At 42.1% G+C, this 24219-nt stretch overlaps 1 protein-coding gene across 1 annotated transcript; it reads right to left on the bottom strand.

Moving 5' to 3' along the window:
• Positions 1-773: 773 nt before the first annotated feature.
• On the bottom strand, positions 774-23224 carry Ids (iduronate 2-sulfatase). The gene is made up of 9 exons (XM_042680392.1): positions 22962-23224; positions 22238-22374; positions 21418-21595; positions 16855-16943; positions 13559-13759; positions 11484-11654; positions 8971-9097; positions 4846-5019; positions 774-1761 (listed from the first exon to the last, which is right to left on the bottom strand). Exons 1-9 carry the CDS (start codon positions 23062-23064, stop codon positions 1289-1291), a joined length of 1653 nt encoding a protein of 550 aa, XP_042536326.1. The 5' UTR covers positions 23065-23224; the 3' UTR covers positions 774-1288.
• Between the last annotated feature and the right edge of the window lie 995 nt (positions 23225-24219).

The raw sequence follows: 24219 nt of genomic DNA, 5'->3' as shown, positions 1-24219 counted from the left end.
AGACCATAGTGTTTTTTATATGCACCTAGCGTAGGCCAAATAGTTTTTTTTTTTAAGTTTTGGTACTGATTTTAAGATATATATCTATATATCTGTATATCTTGTCTTTTATGGGTCACAATTTAATACATTGCACTTTGCTCTTTGTTATATTTTTTTCACAAACATGCACCTTAAAACACCAAGACACTGTAAGGAGAAAAATGCTAAATATTCATTTTACTATAAGACTGACATATTACATTTGTTTAGAAAGGAATATATTCTTCCAATGACTACAAAGAGTTGATCCACTTCATCATGTTCTAAATACAACTTGTAAATATTCCATTACTTAAAGATGATTTGAATTAAGCTTATTACTGCCTTTCTGAAAATTGTCATATTCAAGAAATACACAAATGAAAATTACCTAATATTGTACTAATAAAGTTTTCACACTTTAAAATTTATTAAAATTGATGCTTTAATTAGCAATTAAAAGGAGAATATTTTCTGTCTCCTGAATAAATGGATTCTACAATTATCAATCCATAAATGAGAATATTAATATGAATTTACATAACTGAAACCATAGATATACTTACATTTTTAAAAGTTCCATTGTGAATAACAGATTTAATAGATGGCCACTGAGTTCAAGGGACATTTTAGTAGCAAATTATTCAAATGTATCTGAAAATTCTTTCCAAATACCTGCATGTCTCTATTGCACTGTGCATCATTTATTATTTGATGAAGTAACACACTGATCATTACATGTGTATCTCAACTTCACATTTTGAAATCTGTGGCTCTTAGAATTACCATTTAACTTCATATTTGGGGAAGAAATGTGAATTCGGTATTGAAATATTTTGAATATATTGGCCTACCCTAGATATATTACTAAATTATAAACAAAATAACCAGAACTTTAAAGTCAATCCTAGTTTGAAATATTGTTACTTTCTGAAATGTACTAAATTGGACAATTTCTTGAGTTATAGTATTATGTTCTATTATCATGGTCTTGATATTTTAAGACAATTTTTGTTTGTCAACCAATGACTAAACTATAAATACTTTAAAAAGGAAACAAAGTGATTCAGCCAAGTCCTAATCCAACTGCCAATTTCAAATGAATAATGGCAAAATGAAAAGGCTTGTTGACATAAGGCAAATTGTTGATGTGTGTTTGAATTACCTCCCCCCCCTAGGTTGTGTCCAATATTATGGGTATTGATAAAATAATCATCTCTCCTCTCAAGGGGAACATATTATATTTGCCCTCTGTGGCTGATAAAACTCAAGGTATCAATGACTGGAGAAATTCTCTATGTTGGGAGTCATTGTACACATTGTGATCCTGTAATGGGTCAGAATCCACAAAATACAATTCTCCTGCATGGATGTCAGTAAAATTAGCCAGAAATTCATCAGGATTGAAGCCAACCCACACAGTATACCTATAGTCTATGGTGCGTATGGAGTAGCCCATGATCTTTATATCTTTTAAACTCGGCTTGTCAGAATTCCATTGAGGGGAATCTGCAGGTCGGGGATACTGGCTGTAGGCAACTGACTCATGGGGATTACCATGGAGGTGTGGATCCTCTTCCCAGTCATGGAATCGAAAATGATTCAGAAGGCTCTGGCCTTCTCTGCACAGCTCAATATGAAATGAAGGAATGGGGCATCGAGGAGGAACTTGTAGTCCTGCGAGTCCAGCGAGTGTGGGGAAGAGAGACATGAGTTCCACGAGGTCCCAGCTTTGCCTGCCTGAAACAGGAAGTAACATTGCTAGACGCGGCACACTATAGCAGCCTGCCAAATCAAGACTGATGAGTCACCGAGCCTGCTCTCAGCTTCATCTGTTTTTGTTTTCATTCTTTTTGTTCAAGACTATTATTTTTAGCCAAAGTTTAGAAACACCTCTACCTGAGCACTTTGGGCTCTACTAGCTATTCATTCAACCAAATTGCAGGATGCAAAATTAACATGTCTTCAGTACTTTTTTTTGGGGGGGGGGTTCGGTCGTGGGCCCTGAACTCTGGGCCTGGGCGCTGTCCCTCAGCTCTTCAGCTCAAGGCTAGTGCTCTACCACTTGAGCCACAGCGCCACTTCTGGCTTTCTTCTTTTTGTTTATGTGGTGCTGAGGAATCGAACCCAGGGCCTCAGGCATGCAAGGCAAGCGCTCTACCACTGAGCCACCTTCCCAGCCTTTCAGCACTTTTTAAAAATACTTAGAATTTCAAACTACCAGTATAACAAACAAGGCAAGCTTCATCAATTAAATTCAAAATGCAGTGCAAAACTCTGCTGAAGAATATGACAATCTGTGTCTCAGGGTCACCCCACAGACACTTGTTACTTGATGTCTACATTTGACCCGTGTGTGTGTGTGTGTGTGTGTGTGTGTGTGTGTGTGTGTGTGTGTGTGTGTGTGTGTACATCAGTCCTGGGACTTGAACACACAGGACCTGGGCACTAGCTTTGAGCCTTCTGCTCAAGGCTAGTGCTCTACCACTCGAGCCACACCTCCACTTTTTAGCTTTTTGACTTTCCTGCACAGGCTGTCTCCAAAGCACAACCCTCAGATCTCAGAACCCTGAGTAGCTAGGATTACAGATGTGAACCACTGGAACCTGGTTTGACCCATCTTTTTAATATGGTAAATTACATAAACAATGGAGTATGCCATCTGCACCTTTTTTGGTGAACAGTTTGGTGGCACTAAATATATTAACACTCGTATCACCCTCAACATCATGTATCTCCAAACCTCTTTTCATAGAGCTTGATCTCAGAGTTTGAGCACTGTCCCTTTGCTTTTTTACTCAAGGCTAATACTGTACCACTTTGTGCCACAGCACCACTTCCACTTTGGGGATAGTTAATTGGAGTTTAGAGTCTCGTGGACTTTTCTTCCCAGGCTGGCTTCCAGCTGCAGTCCTTAGATCTCAGCCTCCTGATTAGCCTGTTCATTTTTCACATCTGAAACTATGCCCATTAAACAACAGTTGCTCATTTCCCTATCCCCAACAACTGGTAACTCCCATTCTATTTTCTATCTCTGTGAATCTGACTATTCTAGATACTACATGTGGATCATACAGTATTTGTCCATTTGTGTCTGGCTTATTTCATTCTGTATCACATACTCAAGGATCTTCCACATTGTTGAAATGTCCTTTTTTTTTAAGACTGAATAATACTCCACTGCATGTATATACCACAACGTGTATATCCATGTGTCAATGGACATTTGTAAACAGAGCTGCTACCAACATTCACATTCAAGTTTTTGTCTAAATACCTGCTTTTGGTTCTGTAGTTTGTATACCTAGGAGTGGAGTTGCTTGGTCATGTGACCATCACCAACACTTACTGTTTATTAACAGCTATCCTGATGGGGTCATTTTATTATGATTGATCTATGTTTAAAATCTAAGTTCTGTATTTATACTGACTTCTGTTCAAATTAATCTTGGCTTTACACTATTAAAATGGCCTTTCTGAAGAGTTAGAAGCTGTTTTACATGACCAATTTCAACTTCTAAACACTTGATTTGTTGTCAGTGAAGTATTTTTAAAAACATGCTTCAGGGGCTGGGAAGGTGGCTCAGTGGTAGAGTGCTTGCCTTGCAGTCATGAGGCCCTGGGTTCGATTCCTCAACACCACATAAACAGAAAAAGCCAGAAGTGGTGCTGTGGCCCAAGTGGTAGAGCACTAGCTTTGAGCTGAAGAGCCGAGGGCAGCGTCCAGGCCCAGAGTTCAAGCCCAACGACTGACTAAAAAGAGAGGGGGGGAAGAAAAGAATGAAGGAAAGAAAGAAAGAAAGAGAAAAGAGGGGAAAATGTGGAATAACTGTACAGTTACATGAATTTACAACTTACTGAATTCCTCCCAACAGGCTTCAAAAATGACTCGTGACTGTCAGATTGGTCTCAGCAAACAAATAGCTAAAGTCATGCCTAAAAATGGTTCATGTTCTCCACCACTACAGTAAAACAGCATGCAGTGCTCAAAAATTAAATATGCAGAAAATAAAACTGGACATTGTAAAGAAAACTCAATGGTGCAGAAAGGTCAAAATGATTATCCAAAACCAAAATAAATTTAAACAGAGATCAAGATAAAGTATAAACTTAGATGTTCAATATGGATTGAATGTAAATCCACAAAGCAGGGTCCCTGATTTAGCAGTTTGTGGGGGGAGAAAAATATTCCAAAAAGAGCAAATGCCACCTGAATTAAGACATTCATCACTGGGGAGATCAAGTCAGGATGCAAATTATAGGAACATATGTTCACATTCTGTGGGTAGGGAAGACACTTGCTTTGAAGGATTGGCATGTGGAAATCAGTGTCCTTCCCTGTTGGGAGCCCAGAGTAGAATCACTCTGCAGATTTTACAAATCTAGAAGTTCATTTGGTCTGCCAAAATGGAAGATATTATTCTCATAAAGACCAAATCTTCATCCAAGTATGCAGGTTAAGGATTCCATTCACCTATTTGATTGACGCATCCCCTGCCTGTGTAATCCTCTCCTCTAAGCTGTGGAGGAGCATATTTGCTGGCACCTCTGCAGCACTTCCCACCTTGGGAATGTTATCTGATCTTTTGTCTTTCCACCTTCTGAAACTCTAGCTGGGCTGCTCATTTCCATCCCAGAGAATGGAAGGTGCTAAAATCAAAAACAAAGAAAGAACATGTGCCAACTATACAATGTGCTGAAGGAATTCCAATACATCCAGAAGAGAGACTGTACAAGCACAAAGCATGTGATTCCCTACATTGATCTATATGGAAGCTAAAGGAATACTTAGTGCATGGCAATATCCCTTTGTGTATTTTATACCTGGAGCCATCCACTCTGAGGCAGGATCAAAGGGGTCACGATAAGGGAAGAGCTTCTGGCCTGCTTCTGGAAGTGGAGCCGTCTTCCCCGGAACATAGAACATCAGAGGTACACGAGTAGTGACGTCAAAATTGCTGTATTTGGCCCATTCTCCATGTTCACCTAGAGACCACCCTGGGTCATAAAAAGCACACAATGACAGAAAATGAATAACTGGATCCAGCTCGTTTATTTTAGACTTCATTTTCTTCAGTAAACACCAGAGGGAGTAAAACCTCATTATCTTGCGGAAATTTCTCTAGAATTACTACAAAAAGGAAATTTCACCTGAAGGTCTCTTTATTCAAAGTCAGATATCTGCTCTAAATGAAGAAACCTTTAAAAATGAAAAAAATATTCAATTCCACAATTAATAATATCTTTTCAAAATCAACAATTTGTCATTTATACCCACACTAGGCTTTGGGGGACCAATGGGTCCTAAACAAACATGCTTACCATGCCAGGATGAGTGAATCCAGGATTTTGTGCACATGAAGAACATGCTCTACCACTCAGCCACACCCCAGATGCTCATTCTTAATGATAGGACCCTGAAAGCAGCAATGTTACTAGTGCCCTGCTCTGTGTCTATTTCTTGATAGGTTGTTCTACTAAAACTTGAGCTACAGAACTGTGACATAAGAATCTCTTATGAAATAACTAGCCTTAAAGAATAAAGATTAGGTATTTTTAAAAAAAAAAAAAAAAAAGAATGTCTATCTTGCTCTTTTGTGTGTGTGTATGTGTCCTGAGGCTTGAACTCAGGGCCTGGGCACTGTCTCTGTGCTTCTGTGCTCAAAGCTAGCATTCCAGCTGTGTGTGTGTGTGTGTGTGTGTGTGTGTGTGTGTGTGTGTGTGTGTGTGTGTGTGTGTGTGTGTGTGTGTGTGTGTGTGTGTGTGTGTCACTGTCTCTGTGCTTCTGTGCTCAAAGCTAGCATTCCAGCTGTGTGTGTGTGTGTGTGTGTGTGTGTGTGTGTGTGTGTGTGTGTGTGTGTGTGTGTGTGTGTGTGTGTGTGTGTGTGTGTGTGTGTGTGTGTGTGTGTGTGTGTGTGTGTGTGTGTCCTGAGGCTTGAACTCAGGGTCTGGGCATTGTCTCTGTGCTTCTGTGCTCAAAGCTAGCATTCCAGCTCTTTGTGTGTGTGTGTGTGTGTGTGTGTGTGTGTGTGTGTGTGTGTGTGTGTGCGCGCGCGCACGCGCGCGTGTGCGTGTGCGTGTGTTTAACTGGAGATAAGAGTCTCATGGACTTTCTTGCCCCAACTGGCTTCGAACCACGATACGCAGATCTCAGCATCCTGAGGATTACAGGCATGAGCCCCTGGTGCCTAGCAATCTTGCTCACTTTTAAGACATACCACACACAGACAATACAAAACTTCTAATACAAATCATTAATGCTGATTATAAAATGTCCTTTACATACATTTAAAACAACAGATCACTAGTAATGTGTGAAAATTATGACACCTCCATGTCTAAAAAAATACAACAGACAGACTTTTATATAAGGGAAATGTTAGGCCTGTGAAAAATGATAAGGACAGGGAGAGCCAGGCACCAGTGGTTCATGCCTGTAATCCTAGGTTCTCAGGAGGCTGAGATCTGAAGACCATGGTTCAAAGCCAGCCTGGACAAAAAAGTCCCTGTGAGACTCTTATCTCCAATTAACTACTCAAAAACCAGTAGTGGCACTGTGGCTCAAGTGGTAGAGCACTAGCCTTAAACACAAAGATGTTCAGGGACCATACCCAGGCCCTGAGTTCAAGCCCCATAACTGACAAAAAAAGAAAAGAAAAAGAAAAAGAAGGAGAATCATCCATGCCACCATTAAATGAAAGACACTATAGGAAAAAATAAACATAGCACTATCAGTCATGTTTTGTGATAAGCTACTTGTTATACATATATAAATGACATCTCCATGTACATATATATACAACTAATGGCTGGCAGATGGAGGCTCACTCTGTCAACATTAGTTAACCTTGGCAAATGGTACAAAAGGGAAAGCTATCCTGACCCTATATTGTATGTTCTGTATCCTTATTTGTTTTTGTAATAAGCATGTTATCATTTAATATTGTGCCATTTCCTATAATGATATGAGAGTCATTTTCCTTATTCTAAGTATGGTGATAATATAGCCATACTTAAAGAAGCTATAATGGTCCTTTTTTTCTTTTTTATTAGTATCTATCAACTGTTTAAGGAGGATTGTGACATTTCTATATATGCATACCAAACTCACCCCTTCTATTACTGACCCTGACCTTCCTCCTCCTTCCTCAATGACTTGAAAAGGTTCCATAGTTCTATTTTCATATATGCAAAACAATCCTTTGATTATATTCATCCTTATTCACCCTTTCCATTCACTATCCTCTCTTCCACTGGTATATACACCTTCCCAATCTTTTTACCTTTCTATCATTCATGTTTTTAGTGTGTACTGACTACCAAGAATTTTCACCGTGGTATTTCAGCTATGTATATACTATATTTTGACCAGAATTATCCTCCTTATTTCTTTCAATAGTGAATATTTGTTGTTAGTACTAAGATTTAAATTCAAGGTTTCTAGTGAGCCACACCTGCAGCCTTGTTTTAGTGTGTTTCTCTGTGTGTGTGTGTGTGTGTGTGTGTGTGTGTGTGTGTGTGTGTGTGTGTGTGTGTGTGTATTTGATGCTCATTTTTGAGATAAAGTCTCACTTCCTACCTGGGCATAAGTCTGTACCACAAAGCAACTATTTTATACTTCCAGTTACTGCTGGCATATGCCACTACATGGAATTTCCCTCCATTGAGATAAGGTCTCAGAGAGATTTTTGCCTGAGCTGTCCTGGAATGATGATCATCCTAATCTCAGCCTCCTATGCAGTTTAGAATGACATGTGTATACCACATGACCAGATGTAAGTTGAGGAGTCTCATAAACTTTTCTGCCCAGGCTGGCCTTGAACGGTGTGATGCTCCAATCCTCAGATACTCAAGTCACTAGGATTATAGGTATTAGCCACAGATGTGCACCCTAAAAAACAATAGGTTTTATAGAGTGTGTGGAAACAGAATCATCTCAGATTTGGTTCAGAATAATTCAGGTAGAAAGAGTAGATAAGGATAATATGAACAAAAATGCTGCTAGCAGAGAGATGTTTTATTTTCCATCCTTGAGTGTGCTTGAAATATTTCCAATTAAAATGAATGTTTTAAAATAATAGTTCTATATTTAGCAAACATTCCATATTAGGAAATAGCCTGAGAAGAGATAGAGTGGAGAAGCTCAGTCTCCCACTAGACAAAACAATGGGAGCAGGGATGTAAGAAGTCCAGTCAGAGACTTGCTGGCTCTGCCAGGATCCTACTAAATCCTCTCAAAAAGACCAAAAAGTTCTGAAGTCTTATAGGTTAACATAGGGGTTAAAAGATTTCCATTACACATAGCTGAACAGTGGCTTACATCTATAGCCCTTAAATCAGTGTGATGAGATTTCAGGATCACAGTTTTAAGCCAGGCCAGGCGGAAAAACCCACATGACGCTACCTCTAACTAACCAGCAAAAAACTGGGCTGGAGGTATGACTCAAGTAGTAGAATACTAGCTGTGAGCAAAAAAGCTGAGCAAGGGTGTAAAGCATGGAGTTCAAGACCCACTACAAGCACACACACACACACAGACACACACACACACAGAGGCACACACACACACACACACAGATTTCCATTACACAAACAGGGTTGATGTTTTCCTAATGAATGCACTAGGAAATTAAAAGTTTCTACATTTGCACTTCCCCCTACTCAAAACCTGCCTGCACACCCAATATTCAAGACAGGTTCCAAGACTTAGTTGATCACAAAAGCATCCCAAAAGGGTTGGAGTGGTAGCTCAGTTGCTAGAGCACTAGCTAATGAGCAAAAGTGTCAGGTTCTGAGTTTGAGTTCCAGTTTCAGCTCAAAACAAAACAAAAGCCTACCCAAGGGAGTAAATAGATGCCAATGTATAATATGGCAATTTCCAAAAGCATGTTTCATAGGAAAGTTTTGAGATGCTTTGAGTTACTCACCAGAACATTTCCTAATTCTTACCATGATCGGACATAAATGCAATGATTGTTCTGTTGGCCAGCTCAAGATCATCCAAAGCACCCAAAAGGTGTCCAACCTGTGTATCCAAATAGGACACAGAGGCAAAGTAGCTCTGGCGTATTTTCTGCTGCAAATTAAAAAAAAAACTCTTTAAGACTATATACAGTTTTACTTACTATAGCATATACAGAGATGTCTTTTTTTTTCTTTTTGAGCATCTTGCCCATTTCCAACAATTCCATCAATGCCCTTAATAACTTTCTTATTCATTTCCCTTCAAAGTCACAGCCCAATCTGCAAGCCCCAAATCCTATTTGTGAGCAAATCAGCCTTTGCTCTCATGGCAGATGGATATCACTTACTACCTCCTCCCTTCGGTCTTTTTCACATGGCTGGTAGTGCCATAAACTGGATGTCTTCAAATCCTTGACACTGAGTTATCAGCCTCAGTTTCTGCCGTGTGTTTATTCCCTGCCTTCTCAGCTGCACATGTCAGCTTCTTGTCTCTGCTAGGGTCAGGCCAGTCATGGGACCTGCTCCATACTCTGCTTGTGCTGAAGAGAACAGATTCACATCCAAGAATATGATGTGGACCCAGCATACTTATACTGTCTGCTAAATAAAGTCTTCCATCTGTAACACAGAGACCTTTCATGTTCTGGAGACTTACACCTCCATCCAATGCTGACCCCTGGAGGTAAGGCAGCAAATAAATAAGAAGGCAAGGTCCTCAAAGGTAAAGAAGAAATGTTTGCTGTTGGGCAAATAGAAGTAAGATGCCCTACGCAGGGGTATAGTGAGAACAAGGCCTGTTTGAGGCTGGAGAATAACATGGGAGAATAGGGAGTGTCAGAGGACACCAAAACAGTAGGTGAGGGACAGATGATATGAGCTTGGCAGGCCCCTCTGGAGGAGCCCAACCTTCAGGCCTAAGGAATCACCGAGTTCAGAGTAGCAGTGTCCTGTGGCTATAGCAGTGTTCAACAACGGAGCACCACATTGCTGCGTGTGAAGCCTCAGCACACTGGCAGAATGACAATCACAACAAAGCAGACCCACTGCAGGGGTCTAGAACAAGATACTGAATGATTCTGAGGCCAGAGTTCATTTGAGAGGAACCTGGGGAGGACACAGAAGGAACAGGAGAAAGAACAGAGATAAGATTCAAGTTTGTAATGGCTTGCATGAAGAGAAAGAGGCAGAGGAGGAAGAGGAAGAAGAAAATGCAGGGTAGGAGTGGGGAGCCAGACCACACAGGAACCTATGGAAACTGAGGCCACCATGGTCATATGCCTGAGAACAATTTTGAAAATCAGGAATGAGGGCCAGCCTGGAGGAGTGCTCTCAGAATCAATCTACCAGAGCACTCAGATGAGGCTAGTTAGAGAAAAGGGGAGAAAGCACACCATGGTAGGCCAAAATTGATCCTGAGGACCACACCTAAGTGGGAGAGATACAGAGATGCCTACCAAGTAGACTGAAGCAGAGGGAACTAAGAAGGGCTGTAAGGAAGCCTAGAAGGTGGACAATTCCAAAAGGGATGGGGCTGGTTAAGAACGAGAAAGAAGCACAGAAGTTAGAGAAGGTCAAGGCTGGATTCTATTCACCAACAAAGTGAGAATGCTGCCAATGGAGGTAGAAGCCCAAGCAGAGGATGATGAAGAACAAATGAACACAGGGACCATGAACACAACCAGAGTTGAGCATTCTATGCTGCCCTTGAGGGGCAGGGGAGAAAGGGGAAGCTTCAGGAAAAGTTAATATAAAGAAAGGAAAACATTTCAGGACATGTGGGAGGACCCAAGCAAAGTGCTCTCGGGGACAATGGGGGCGTCTCTACCCCCTGGCAGCATGGATTCACTCTGGCAGCCCTCATCGATGGACTGTCTCAGGATCAAGGCACTGCAAGTAGGAAGAGCATGCTGAGGGACTGGCAAGAACTGGAAGTGGCCTGCCACAGGGCTTTGGAAATTCAGGGAAGGAGTGAAGCCATGCTTTGGATATCCCCAGAATACATACACAGTAAGAAGGGGGGATTGTGATGAGTTGGTGACCAGGACAGAACTGAGAGGCTGAAGTGAGAGATGAGACAAAGTCTATCCTTTCTAGGAAATGCTCTACCATTGACCCATGTGCCCCTCCTAGCACCTTTAGGTTCAGTTTATTCTTTGTGTAGGGTCTCTCATGTTTACCTGGGCTGGTCTCAGGCAGTGATCCTTACCTCTGAAAGAGCTGAGATTTCAGGCATGTGGTGCCATACCTGACCTGTTTTAGAGAAGGGGGCTTGCTAATTTTTTTGCTCAGGCTGGCTTCACACCACAATCCTCCTGTCTCTACCTCCACAGCAGCTTTGAGACAAGTGTGCACTACCATACATCATTAATTAATAAGGTTCTTATAAGATATTATAGATCTTATTAATATGATACAATAAAATCTACTGAGAAAAGTTGCCTTGTTGATGAAATCACACTATTAGTGCCTGATATATGCACAAAATATGTCCTCGGTACCTGAAAGTCGACAGGAATTGGACCATAGGGCACACTGATATTCAATGCTTTCACATCTTCTCGCTGGCGGATGTCCATCCAAGGGTTGTAGGCCACAGGAGGAAGGCCACCAGGAACTTGGGGATCAGGGGCCAGGGTAATGTTCTCCAAGGGATATAACTTCTGAAATTCCTTGAGAAAAAAGAAAACACAAAACCACAAGGCTGTCATTCATGTGATAAAGGCACCAGGCTGTGACTATGGGTGTTCCATGTGGTAGCTCTTCAATGCTCCCCAGGTGCTCACCCCTGCCCTAATCTAAGGTCAGGCCTTAGGTTACTCTCGTCAGATGCCAACAGTAATGAAATCCTGCCATTCTATTTCCTACAAACCAAGCATCAACAGCTGTCTTTCCCTATATAGATAGATGCTACCCTGTCCTCCCTCACATGTTCCCAATCCATAAAGGTGTCATAAGGTGTCATGAATTCCCCAGCACCCCTCAGCTTCAGTAATCCACTAGAACTTACAGGCCTCAGTATACAGCCGCATTCACAGTAATAGTTTATTATAGTGAAAGGATACTAAACACAGAAAGTATGAAAAAAATTGGGCTGGGAAGTTGGCTCAGTGGCAGAGCACTTGCCTTGCATGCCTGAGGCCCTGGGTTCGATTCCTCAGCACCACGCAAGCAAAAAGAAAAAGCCGGAAGTGGCGCTGTGGCTCAAGTGGTAGAGCGCTAGCTTTGAGCTGAAGAGCTAAGGGACAGCGCTCAGGCCCAGAGTTCAGGCCCCACGACGGGACCAAAAAAAAAAAAAGAAAGAAAGTAAGAAAAAATTGTCTAAGGAGGAAGAATGCAAAAAAAGCACTGGCAAGCTTCCAGAGAAAGTCTTTCTTTGCAGAGAAATTACACAGGACGCAATTTACTGTCCCAGCAATGAGGTGTGTGACAGCACACATGAGCTTCCCTGGCTCACTCAAACCTCAGCATTCACTTTTGATTCAGGGCTCGGTCCTCTCTGTCTACCTAGGCCATATCAAAACTCTAGACTCCCAGATAGAAAACAGACTCTGGCATTTAGTAACATTTGACTGAACAGCTTGGACACAGTTTAAGCCACTCTGTCAGTTCGGGAAATGGTGAGAACACTCCCAAAGTGAAACTTCTCAGGTGCCACCCAAGGGCTAGGCCTTATAAAAATGCTTTTCAAAGACTTGCCGTCAGACCAGTTTGGGGTATTTTTTTTTTTCTGAAAAGAGGCACAAGAAGTTAGTCTCACTGTCTTTTGCTAAGGGAGCTGACAGCTTCTGCTGGAAAATGAAGATCTCCTGGGCCTATCAAAGCAAAATAGCATGACTGCTGGTTTCTATTTTCATTCTAAGTAAGGGGCAATTTTTGTAAAATCAAAGGCTGGACTGCCCAAAGAAAATGTAAAGGAGAAATATAATGTAAGGAAAACCTGAACTGGATAATAAAAAGAACTACATGCTCTAAATGACAAGCAAATACAGGATTTGAGATCTCAACAAGCAACATCCTGTGTTTACAAGGTCTGACCTAACAGGATCCAGGAAGAAAGACAGTGTCATAGAATTTTTCCCTAAGTACCATCTCTAATTGTTACAGGCTTTGCTCTTTCTGACTCACTTCTCTATGATGATCTCACCATCCAACCTATAATTGCACAATGCATTCAATGGAAGTTAACAAAATCCTTCAGCAAAGGGAAAGGAATAGCTAAGCATTTCTTTTAAGATTCATGTGTGGATGTGAAGGGTAAACCAAAGGAGGAGGCTGCAATGCTTGGTAAGAAATGTACGCATTATCCTGCCCATGTAATTGTAACCCCTCTGTACAGTATGTTCACAAATAAAATAAAATTAAATTAAAAAAAAAAGATTCATGTGTATCCTGAAATTACTTCTTGGACTTGATCTATGACCCCTATCTTTATGCTACTAGGTATACTTGTGCCCAGAAGACATCCCTAATGACTGCAGATGGTGGGATATTGACATCTTTGGTATACAAATGCCTCTCTCAACAAATAACACAGCTGTAGTGACTACTGGATCACTCGCAGATAGCTCTTCACCTTAGGGTATCTGAAGGGGATGTGTGGCTTATGATACCCAATAGCCAGGAAGAAAGGACTGGATAGTGTTTTCATCTTTTCCAATAAGCGGATGGCTTCTTCAGTGCTCTGTATGTCAGGCAAGGTACCCTCTGGTACATCCTTCACATCCACAGGGCAAAGTAGGTTGGCATGGAGTTCTCCATCTTGACCCCTACATGTCTTTAAAACAAAATATGTAACAGCAGCATTTTAAGGGTAAGAAATAGATTGTTCAAAACACAAAGTTAATAAACCTGTCACCATACCCCTAAGTGCTATCTTTCAAACTGAACAGGCACAGATGAAATAGAATTCAACCAGAAAATGTTTCTACTTTCCCAGAAAGGGACTAGAAAGCCACAATATTTAGCTTCGGAGATGAATTCTCTGACTCTAGGTGGTAACTAATTAAAGGATACCACATAAACTAAATTTTGAAAAACAGCAAAATACCTCAACAAAGATAAGTCAATTAAAATGAGCTAAGGATTTTAATATGTGTCTCTCATTCTCAGATCTCAGCCTACTGGTTAGCTAGGATTACAGGTTCTGAGCAGCAACAAATACATAAATAAATGAAAATTTTAAGTTTTAATTGACAATTGAAATTGGATATAATTGTAGTATGCACCTCAATTTCTTAAACATGGGCTTTAGTTTCATTAATACATTGGGAATTTCCCCCAAGCCAAGACTATGTTTCTTTGTAAATCCTTTTGTTTCCTGTAATGCTTTATTTTTTTTCCTTTGGTGTGGATATGTTCTTCTTTTTTAAGATTTTTGTATTAGTACATGTTAGTCATACTAGGATTTCATTGCAACATTTCTAGACATGTGTTTAATGTCTTCTATTAATCTCATCTCCCATATCTCCTCTCATTTCTTAAAACAATTTCAATTTGTTTCATTGTTATTATTTTCAAAAATTCTAATAAAGTGTTTTGCCCATATTCACCCTCATTTATATTCTCAATTCACCCTTTACCCTCCCACTGGTCCTCATCTCCCTACTACCCAAACAGCCTGTTTTACTCTCTTCTCATTCATTTGTTAGTGTATATTAATTGCACTGAGGAGTTCTACCATGGCATTTCTTACATGCATATATTTAAATCAGAATAACCCTCTCTATTGGTATTTCCCTCATCCACTCACCCCACTACTGATCAATAGCTTTCATTGAGATTTTTAAGATCATCTTCATACATCTTCATGCCATCTTCAAATGTGTTGATATTATTCTCTTCCCTCCCCCCTCATGACTCCTCAAGTAGTTATAATTAAGGTCTCTCACTCTTGCTCTCACTATTGCTCTGTGTGTGTGTGTGTGTGTGTGTGTGTGTGTGTGTGTCTGTGTGTCTGTGTGTCTGTGTGTCTGTGTGTGTGTCTGTGTCTGTGTCTGTGTCTTTAAAGTATAAATTCGTCAGGTGCTGCTGGCTCACATCTGTAATCTTAGCTACTCAAGAGGCTGAGATCTGATTATCACAATTTGAAGCCAGCTGGGCAAGAAAGTCCATGACAATCTTATCTTCAATTAGTCACCAAGAAGCCAGAAGTAGAGCTGTGGCTCCAGTGGCATAGCACCAGCCTTGAGCAAAAAAGCTAAAGGAGAGAACAAAAAGCTAAGCAAATGCACAAGGCCATGGGTCAAGGTGCAGTTCTAGAACAATAAAGTCTAGATTCTACAAATGAATGCTATGAAATTATGATATCCATACCAGAAGTTTCAATAACTAAATCTATGCTTTAATCCCAAGAGAAGACTGTATATCTTTCTCTGACTCACGCTGAGGATCCTGTAGCTTAGGTTCTCCTTGTCTCTCCTATGTCTCAGCAACTATAGTCCTCAGTTCAGAGCCTCATCCAGAGCAAGCACCAAGGAACCAATAATAATAATAATTATTATTAATAATAATAATAATGGCATATGAAAGTAAAAGAGAACTCTTTAGAGAGGTGAAGTAGCAGGAAACACAGAGGAGGAGTGGAAAACGAGAGTGAGAAGTAAATATGATAGAAAAACAGTACAAGCCAGGCACTAGTGACTCATGCCTGTAATCTTAGCTACTCAGGAGGCTGAGATCTGAGGATCATGGTTCAAAGCCAACCCATGTAGAAAAGTCCACGAGACTCATCTCCAATTAACCACTCAGAAAATGGAAGTGGAGCTGGGCGCTGGTGGATCATGCCTATAATCCTAGCTACTGAGGAGGCTGAGATCTGAGGATCACAGTTCAAAGCCAGCCCAGGCAGCACACTCCGTGAGACACTTATCTCCAACAAACTACTAGAAAACTGGCAGTGGCATTGTGGCTCAAAGGGTAGAGTGCTCACCTTAAGCTGAAGAGCTGAGGGGTAGTGCCCAAGCCCAGAGTTCAAGCCCTATGACTGACCAAAAAAAAAAAAATGGAAGTGGAGCTGTGGCACAAACTGGTAAAGCACTAGCCTTGGGAAAAAGAGCTCAGGGATAGCACCCAGGCCGTGAATTCAAGCCCAACAACTAGCTACAAATTACATATGTGTGTGTGTATGTGTATGTGTGTGTGTCTGTATGTGTCTGTATGTATATGTGTATGTGTGGATATATATATATATATATATAGCATAAAGATTGCATAATCAAACCCAATAAATAATGTCTGAACAAAGGAGATAAGGGAATAAAGTATAAAGAGTTTAATAAAGGGGAATGAATCAGATATAATCAGTATATTATACACATCTATGGCAATGTGTCAATGAAACCCCTTTGTAAAATTAATGTATATTAATTAAAAAAGAAGCCATTAGCTGGGCGGTAGTGGCTCATGCCTGTAATTCTAGGTACTCAAGAGGCTGAGATCTGAGGATCACGGTTCAAGGCCAACCTGGTCAAGAAAGTTCGTGAGACTCTTATCTCCAATTAACTACCAGAAAACCAGAAGTGGCACTGTGGCTCAAAGTGGTAGATCACTAGCCTTGAGCTTAAGAACTCAGAGATTGCATGCCCAAGTCCAGAGTTCAAGTCCCATGACTGACAAAAAAAAATGCCATTAAGTCTGAGTCCACTAAGGTTCTAGGACAAAAAGTACTCATCAGCTTCTATAGTGAAGTCACTGCTTCTATCAGACCTAATGCTAAAGATCCCAACATTAGTCTCTACAAGACATAAACACAAGTGAAATTCATAAATCTCATATAATCAGCCTAAAAGCATGTACAGTGCATACAATAGTTCAATTTGCTAGACAAGAAAGTGCTTCCTCCTCAGGCCTGCAGCCCTTTCATTGTCTTACCTTAGTGTTTTCATACTTCTCTGAGGAGGGATGGTAAGGAAGGAAAGACCAGCTATATGGAGAGTCATCACTATAATTTGAAGATATACCTTGAAAGAGGAAAGAAAGCCATTAAGCAAAACATGAAGGGTCTTTCAATGCCTATTGCCCCAAATTAAAACTTTGTAAACAAGTAGAGCCTCCTTTCTTTGGGCCTCAGTTTTCCTCAATTATGAAATCAGGAGCTCAGGCCCGATGATACATTCCTACTAAAGCCAACTCTCAAGATCTCCAGTTGATTTCCCACTTCCTAAGCTCTTGTTTGTGCTAGATTCTTCAGAAATGACCCAAAAGGGAACATCAGCCAGCCTGTTAAAGCTCCTTAGATCCAAACCAGAACATCCTCAGCCAGCCACCTCCCCACCCCCAACACACACACACAGCAGAAACATCGGCATCACTATAAGACAGGGGAGTAGAGGGTGGCTCAGAGAAAGCTCAGCCCACACCTTGCCCAGTCACAGTTAGATATTAGATGAGTCATCTCAAATTTAAACCCATGCCTTCAGAATCGAAATTCAAGTTCTCAGTTGTGAAACCGAAACCCAGCCCAAAGCTAGCTACAAGGAAACATAAAGCCATGGATGGTTTTATTTTTTAAAAAAAAGGAAAGACTACTAGCTGTCAAAAACATAGAAGTATGCTAATTAAAATGGTCATTTAAAGCTAGGTGCACTGATGGATCACACCTATAATCCTAACTAGTCAGAAGGCTAGATCTGAGGATCACAATTCCAAACCAGCCCAGGCAGAAAAGTCCTTGAGACTCTTTATCTCCAATTAACCACAAACAGCTGGAGTTGGAGCTATGGCTCAAGTGGTAGAGTGCTACCCTCAGGGACAGCACCCAGACCCAAAATTCAAGCCCTCTGGAAAAGGAAAAGGAAAGGTAAAAAAAGGAAAATGGTCATTTAAAAAGTACAGACCTTTTGAGGAACCTCCACACTGCTTTCCAGAGTAGTTGAACAAGTTTACACTCCCACCAAAAGTACAATAGGGCTCCCTTTTGGCAAAATCCCCTCCAGCATCTGTTGTTAATTCAATTTCTAATTATAGCCATTCTAAACTGGGGTGAGGTGGAATCTCAATGTTGTTTTGATATGCATCTCTTTTATGGCCAGAGAAATTGAGCATTTCTTCATGTGTCAAATGGCCATTCTTATTTTCTCTTCAGAGAAGTCTGTAATTCTTTAGCCCACTTATAATGGGACAGTAGTTTCTTTGGGGATTTTGTTGTTGAGGGATTTAATTTTTTGAGTTCTAAGTATATTATAGATATGAGGCCCTTGTCTGTTGTATAGCTAGTGTAGATCTTCTCCCAATCCATGGGCTTTCTATTGATCTTACTAGCTATGTCTTTTGCCGTGCAGAAGCTCTGCAGTTTCACGCAATCCCATTTGTCCAAACTTTCTTTGATTTGTTGTGTTTCTGGGTCTTTATTAAGAAAATGTTGGCCTGTGCCATGAAGCCCTAGGGTTTCTCCTATTCCTTCCTGTAATGTTTTCAGGGTGTCTGATTTACTTCAAGGTCTTTGATCCATTTGGAGTTGATTCTGGTGCAGGGTGATACATAAGGATCTAATTTCAGTTTTCTACATGTTTTAGCCAATTCTGCCAGCACTATTTACTGAAGAGGCTGTCCCCTATGGCCCAGCAATCCTACTTCTGGGCATTTACCCCAATGATCACCAACAAGACCATAGTAAAGCTACCAGCACAACTATGTTTATCACAGCATTATTCATCAAAGCTAGGATATGGAACCAACCCAGATGCCCCTTAGCAGATGAATGGATCAAGAAAATATGTGTGTGTGTATGTACACACACTATATATACATTATTTAGATAGATATATAGATACATAGATATAGATAGTGGAATTCTATGCTTCCATCAGAAAGACTGACACTGCCCCATTTGTTAGGAAATGGAAAGACTTGGAAAAATCATATTAAGTGAAGTGACCCAGAGAAATATAGGTTCCATGCTTTCCCTTATTTGCAATAATTAGTATATGTCTAAGATAATCTTCTCAGATGAGCAGAAAAGCTCAAAAGCTATGTACATATGACAATATAAGATGATGCTAACTAAGCAAAATGAACCCCAAGATATGCACACAAGAGTTCTTTCTTTGTTGTTGTTGTTTGTAACGTACTATGCGATTTTTTGTTTCTTTGTATGTTTTTCCTCCTGTGGTATATTCCTTTTGTCACTGGATTTGATTTTGGTGCCTTGCATCTTGTATGTACATTTATCTAATTTGGGAAGGGGAAGGGGAATAACAAAATGCTGAAACAAGGACACAGGATGACCCATTGCAACAATGATACCCACAAGACAGTATGTTGGAAAGGAACTTTACAACTTTAGGGGAGGGATGAGTTGAGGAGGTGGGGAGGAAAGGGATAGTAAAACAAAGGAGAAAAACAAAGGAGGGGGTAGCAATGCTGAACAAGTAATGTACTCATCACCTTACTGATGTAACTGTAACCCCTCTGTACAGTAACTTTACAAGAAAATAATTTTTTCAAGTACAGACCATGTGGCTTATCTACATATATGAAAATCAAGCAGCCTGCTGAATGTGTTTTGAGGAGGAAGAGTGGTGACAGAGAGAAAGGAGGTTGATGGGGAAACATGGGTGACATGTGTGGCAATGTCACTGCCCCATACAACATATGCTAATCAAGTAACTTTTTAAATTACACAAGTGTCTTTTAACTAGGGAATTACCCAAGACAGAGTACACATAGTTAAGGTGAGGATTGCAAGGAGAATGTTTAGAAGTCAGTGAGATTTGTGAGGGATCTATAGGAAAGCCAGGAGGATCAGAGGGGCATGAGAGGCAGGAGAAAGACCACACACAACACAGTGGTCTGTTGCGGCCTCCAATCAGGAGCACCAGAAGAGGTTCAAAGACAAGAATCACTGAATAAAGGGCTTATAGACAGAGCAATCAATCATGGTGGAAATGATTTTAGAAGGTCAAGGGTCACACGCTGTGCCTTAGCACCTAGCAGGCTTGTGCAAGGTACCTGTGTGGTATGAGCTCAAATTCTACCTCACGAAATGAGGACGATAAAAAAAATCGACCTTGTTTGCTGTTCAGAGGATTCAATGAACAGCCAGCACAGTAAATGATACACATCTGACAATCCATGATGCTACTGTCATCCATGAACAGGCCCAAACATGACAAAATGATCTTGAGAACAGATCTAGTTGAAAACTGTTTCCTCAAGGACTGCAGCAAGATTTTGTTTTCTAGCTAGGATACCACACTTAGAATCTAGTTTCCAAATCTAATCATCAGGAAGAATATGAGAGTAAGCAACAGTAACAGGCCTCAGTTGGCTTCCCTTCCCCAATACAAGCTCCACCTGCTGCTCTACTTCCTCCTCTCTCTAAAACTCACTTCCCTCCAGCTGCCTCCAAGCAAAGGGTATAGTGGCTGGAGCACCAAGCTATAAGAAGTTTAATTGATGAGCTTTTGGCCCCATAATTTCTGGTCGATTGACATATTTCAACTGAATGCTATGTTCATGGGCTCTGGAAGAAGGTTATGAAGCCTGCCAGTATGCAACAATTTACAGACAATTTAGTAGAGAAAGAGAATAAATGGAATACAGGTAAAAACAATGTACAGGCGTGTGTGTGCGTGTGCGTGTGCGTGTGCGTGTGCGTGTGCGTGTGCGTGTGTGTGTGTGTGTGTGTGTGTGTGTGTGTGTGTGTGTGCGCGCCTCTTCACTACAAAGGACAAAGTCAATAGTCTAGTCCTAGCTTATGGAAAGAGTTACCAAGGTTTCTTTAAATATACACAACTAACCAATAAAAATCCTCAAAACTGTGTTACACGTGTACATTAAAAACTCTCAGATCTCAGCCTCCTGAGTAACTAGTATTACCAGCATGAACCACTAGCACCCATCTCACCCCCCTCAAACAAAAGGGCTCTTGTTTATGTTTCAAAACTGTTGTTCCTATAATGAAGACAGCTAGTTAATCAAGCAGCTTTTTAAGATCAGAACTGAACAACCTATAGACCCTGGGTACCAGGTTACACTCCTCTTTGTGATGTAATTCAGAGAGTGAAGAGTAACCCCAACAAAACAGAGTGGGTTTACTGGACAAGTCCTCAGCAGCTCTGGCCACATGTAAGATCCTTCAGTGTGCTCATCCCACCCCACCTTTACAGACAGGGCACCAGTTGAGGCCCAGAGTGGACTCACACACCCAACACCGATACCTCACTAGCCAGTGACCTTCCCATCACCTAAGGAGACAAGGGACACTCATAGCATCACCTCCAGCTTCCAAAAAGAAGACAAACTTCCTTCCCTTTTTCACTTTCGGTAGCAGACATGAAGCCAAATTGGGAAGTGGATTATCTAGAAAGGCAGTATTGACTAAGAAGGCATCCAGCAGCAAAAAGCCTCTGCGAAAGCTGCTCAAACCCAGCAGGGGATTTCTGCCTCGAGGCAGGAAACCAAAGAATTCAGATTTCAGGCATGCAGCCGTACCAGGGTGAAAGACTTTCCCAACCGACATGGTCACATAGCCATTCTCCTTGAAGTACTGGGGGATGGTGGAGAAGTTTCCTGAATGCGCTCTCCAGTAGGAGTTGAAGTCATACAGGCGAGTGGTGTCAGGCCTCCGCCCAGTGAGGAAGGACACACGACTTGGGGCGCACACTGCTTGCTGTCAGGAAGCAGAAACAGAGGTCAACGTGATCACAGCAAAACCCATCTTCAATCTGTCAGGTAACTAGGCAACCTCCCCAGGTCCTCAGCAACAGCCTGGCAGCTGAGTCATGCAGTTTCCAAAGCCAACCAGTGGGATATGCGCCTCACCCACGTGCCAGACATTTTGCATCTTCCCAGCAAAAGAAGGCAGCAAAATCAGCCTAAGACCAGCAAATGTGTGTGTTTGTTCATATGTGATGGCATCTCCAGGTGCACAGAGAGGATGATATTCTTGGGGGTTACCCCAAGAAGGGCCTCAGGAAGGACAACCCTGGCCAGGAGGCTGGCATTCACCCTCCAGCTCAATAGGTAGAAAGAACTGTTGGTAGCATTCTACAACAGCAGAAATTCTGCCTTCTAAGAGGAAGTTGGCCAGGGCTATCATGCATATAAAAGGGCCTCCCTCCACCCATGAGAAAGGACCAGTCTCGAGGGCTTCCTTGGGAGCAGACCACTAAATTTCCTGGACCCTTGCTTTTCAGTGTATGCTGTCCTCTTCCAAGGAGGTTCCTGGAACAGTCAGCACCACCACTAGGTAACCAAAGGGCCACCAACTCCAGGTGCATGAGAAGACACACACCCAGGTCCTGGAACATACCTGTGCAAAGGCATTCTGGAAGAGAAGGCTGTGAGCTGCTAGCTGGTCGATATTTGGAGATCGCACTATTTTATCCCCATAACAGCCTAGGGAGGGTCGCAGGTCGTCCACAATGATGAGAAGGACATTCAGAGCACCTGTACCAAAGGGAAGGACCTCAGTGAAGTTACCTGAGAATCCCTCCCATCTCTCATTTCCAATACTGAGATACCCGAGGGAGGGGGGGAGGAGCAGTGTGAGGCTTTAGCCACTGCCTCCAGGGAAAGAAAAGAACGTAGTAAGAGGATGAATAAAGGGAAGGAAGGACGGTCGGAGTTGCATGAGAAAACAGAAGAGGGGAGGAAAGTTGGATGGACAAAAGGAAGAGAGGAGGGAAGACGGGAGAAAGGAAAAGAGGCGGAGTAAAAGGAATGAAGGAAGGAAGGGCAAGATGCATTGATGGGATGGAGTGACAGGAAAATACGAAGCGATCAAAAGGAGAGCGATTGAGGGGAAAGAAAATTAATGGAGGATGGATGGAGACAGGAAGAGATCCAGAGAGAAGGATGCGTAGGGGGTAAGCATGTGAAATGAGTGCTTGGCAGGATGCAGAAAGGAGAGGAAAGGAGCCGTGGGAGGGAGGAGGAGAGCGAGGCCAGGGTGGATGCAGGCAGGGAACGCGGGAAGGGTGCAGGAGCTTGGCAGGCAGAAAAGGCAAGGTAATCCGCGAGGTCGCAAGCGGCACCTGTGCTGGCGCTGGCCTGCGCAGCCGTTTTTAGAGCAGCGCAGACGGAGCTCAGGAGCAGACTAAGCCACAGTAGAAGCCAGGCTGGCGGCGTCAGGGGCATTTCTGCTTCCGGGCGGCGGTCTCACTGGTCAGACCAGCTGGAGCGGGAGGGCTCGGCAACCACCGCAGCCACCACCGCAGCGTTCGGACCCAAGAACACTGCTACCGGGCGGCCCAGGGCCCACAGGCCCGAGGCGCCCGGCAGAGCGCAAGTGCGCCTGTGCGCCTCTCCCTCGTCCCGCCTCCTTGGGGGCGGGACATGGCACTAAGGTCCACCACAGGGGGCGGAGCTGCGGACGGAGTGCAGAGTTGGCCTGGCTGCTTAGCAACTGCATTCAAACTAACTTCATTTCATGGAACATTCTTAAAGGACTTGTCTAATTTCACCAACAACTAAAGTATTTAGCGGAAAGCTTCATAAAATCAAGTCTCTGATTCTATATCTGACGCTGCAAGTTTGACACCCCTTTGTAGCTCAGGAGAGTTAATAGGGCCATCCAAAGCAATGACACCAATCTCTCCACATAAAACTCATACAAGTAAACATTAAATAAATGTCTGGAATATTAACAAAATAATGATTGGCTCACTTCCAGTTAAAATTAAGGAACCTAATACATGTACTTACTATCTCTTGAAGGTTGTGTTCATCTGAAAACTGACTATAAATGGAGTTAAGAAATAAAGTTCCAGAAATCTTGGATACACACCATATCAAGGCACGGTCTGCCCTTTCCTTTCATTAATGTATCCCTAGGGCCATCATTGTGTGTCTGGACTAGAGAGCACGATGGGAATTACTTGCATAAGAAAGAAGAGTCCTTTACTCCACTCAGACTGATGCAGTGACCACACTTACCCAGAGAATTGTATTTAGAGTGGTGGAGTCTAGGGGCATGGGAAATGGTGTCCTGAGGACGAGACTAATGAGAACATTTAACGGTCCTCAGCAACGGTGCACTCAAGAGTGTCTGTATGTAGATGTGCAAGGCACCACTAGAACTCATTGCTCAAGATGTATGAAAGCAGGGATGGATACAGCCACATGGAGGACACCCTTATCCTTGTGGTGGCAGTCACAGCCCTGAGTTCCCTGGGACCTGAATGGAATTAAAATGAGTTATATCACAACCAGACTCTCTTGTTGCCCTCCCAATACAAGCGAAGCCCAAGGGACCCGGAGGAGACAGTCAGGGACTAAGCATCATGGCAGCCT

The sequence above is a fragment of the Dipodomys spectabilis genome, unplaced genomic scaffold (assembly GCF_019054845.1).
Source record: "Dipodomys spectabilis isolate Male_0828 unplaced genomic scaffold, ASM1905484v1 ptg000060l, whole genome shotgun sequence".
NCBI lineage: Eukaryota > Metazoa > Chordata > Mammalia > Rodentia > Heteromyidae > Dipodomys > Dipodomys spectabilis.
The sequence above is the reverse complement of the archived record's forward strand: the minus strand, read 5'-3'. Positions and strand labels throughout refer to the sequence as shown.

What these genes read in the sequence shown, in the direction of transcription:
- Ids (XM_042680392.1), bottom strand. Translation starts at nt 23,064, where the DNA reads ATGCCCCTGACGCCGCCAGCCTGGCTTCTACTGTGGCTTAGTCTGCTC. An exon ending in TCCAGAATGCCTTTGCACAG is followed by an intron (nt 21,596 to 22,237) that starts GTATGTTCCAGG and finishes GCTTCCTGACAG; the next exon opens with CAAGCAGTGTGCGCCCCAAG. An exon ending in CTCAGAGTGGATGGCTCCAG is followed by an intron (nt 1,762 to 4,845) that starts GTATAAAATACA and finishes TTCCTGTTTCAG; the next exon opens with GCAGGCAAAGCTGGGACCTC.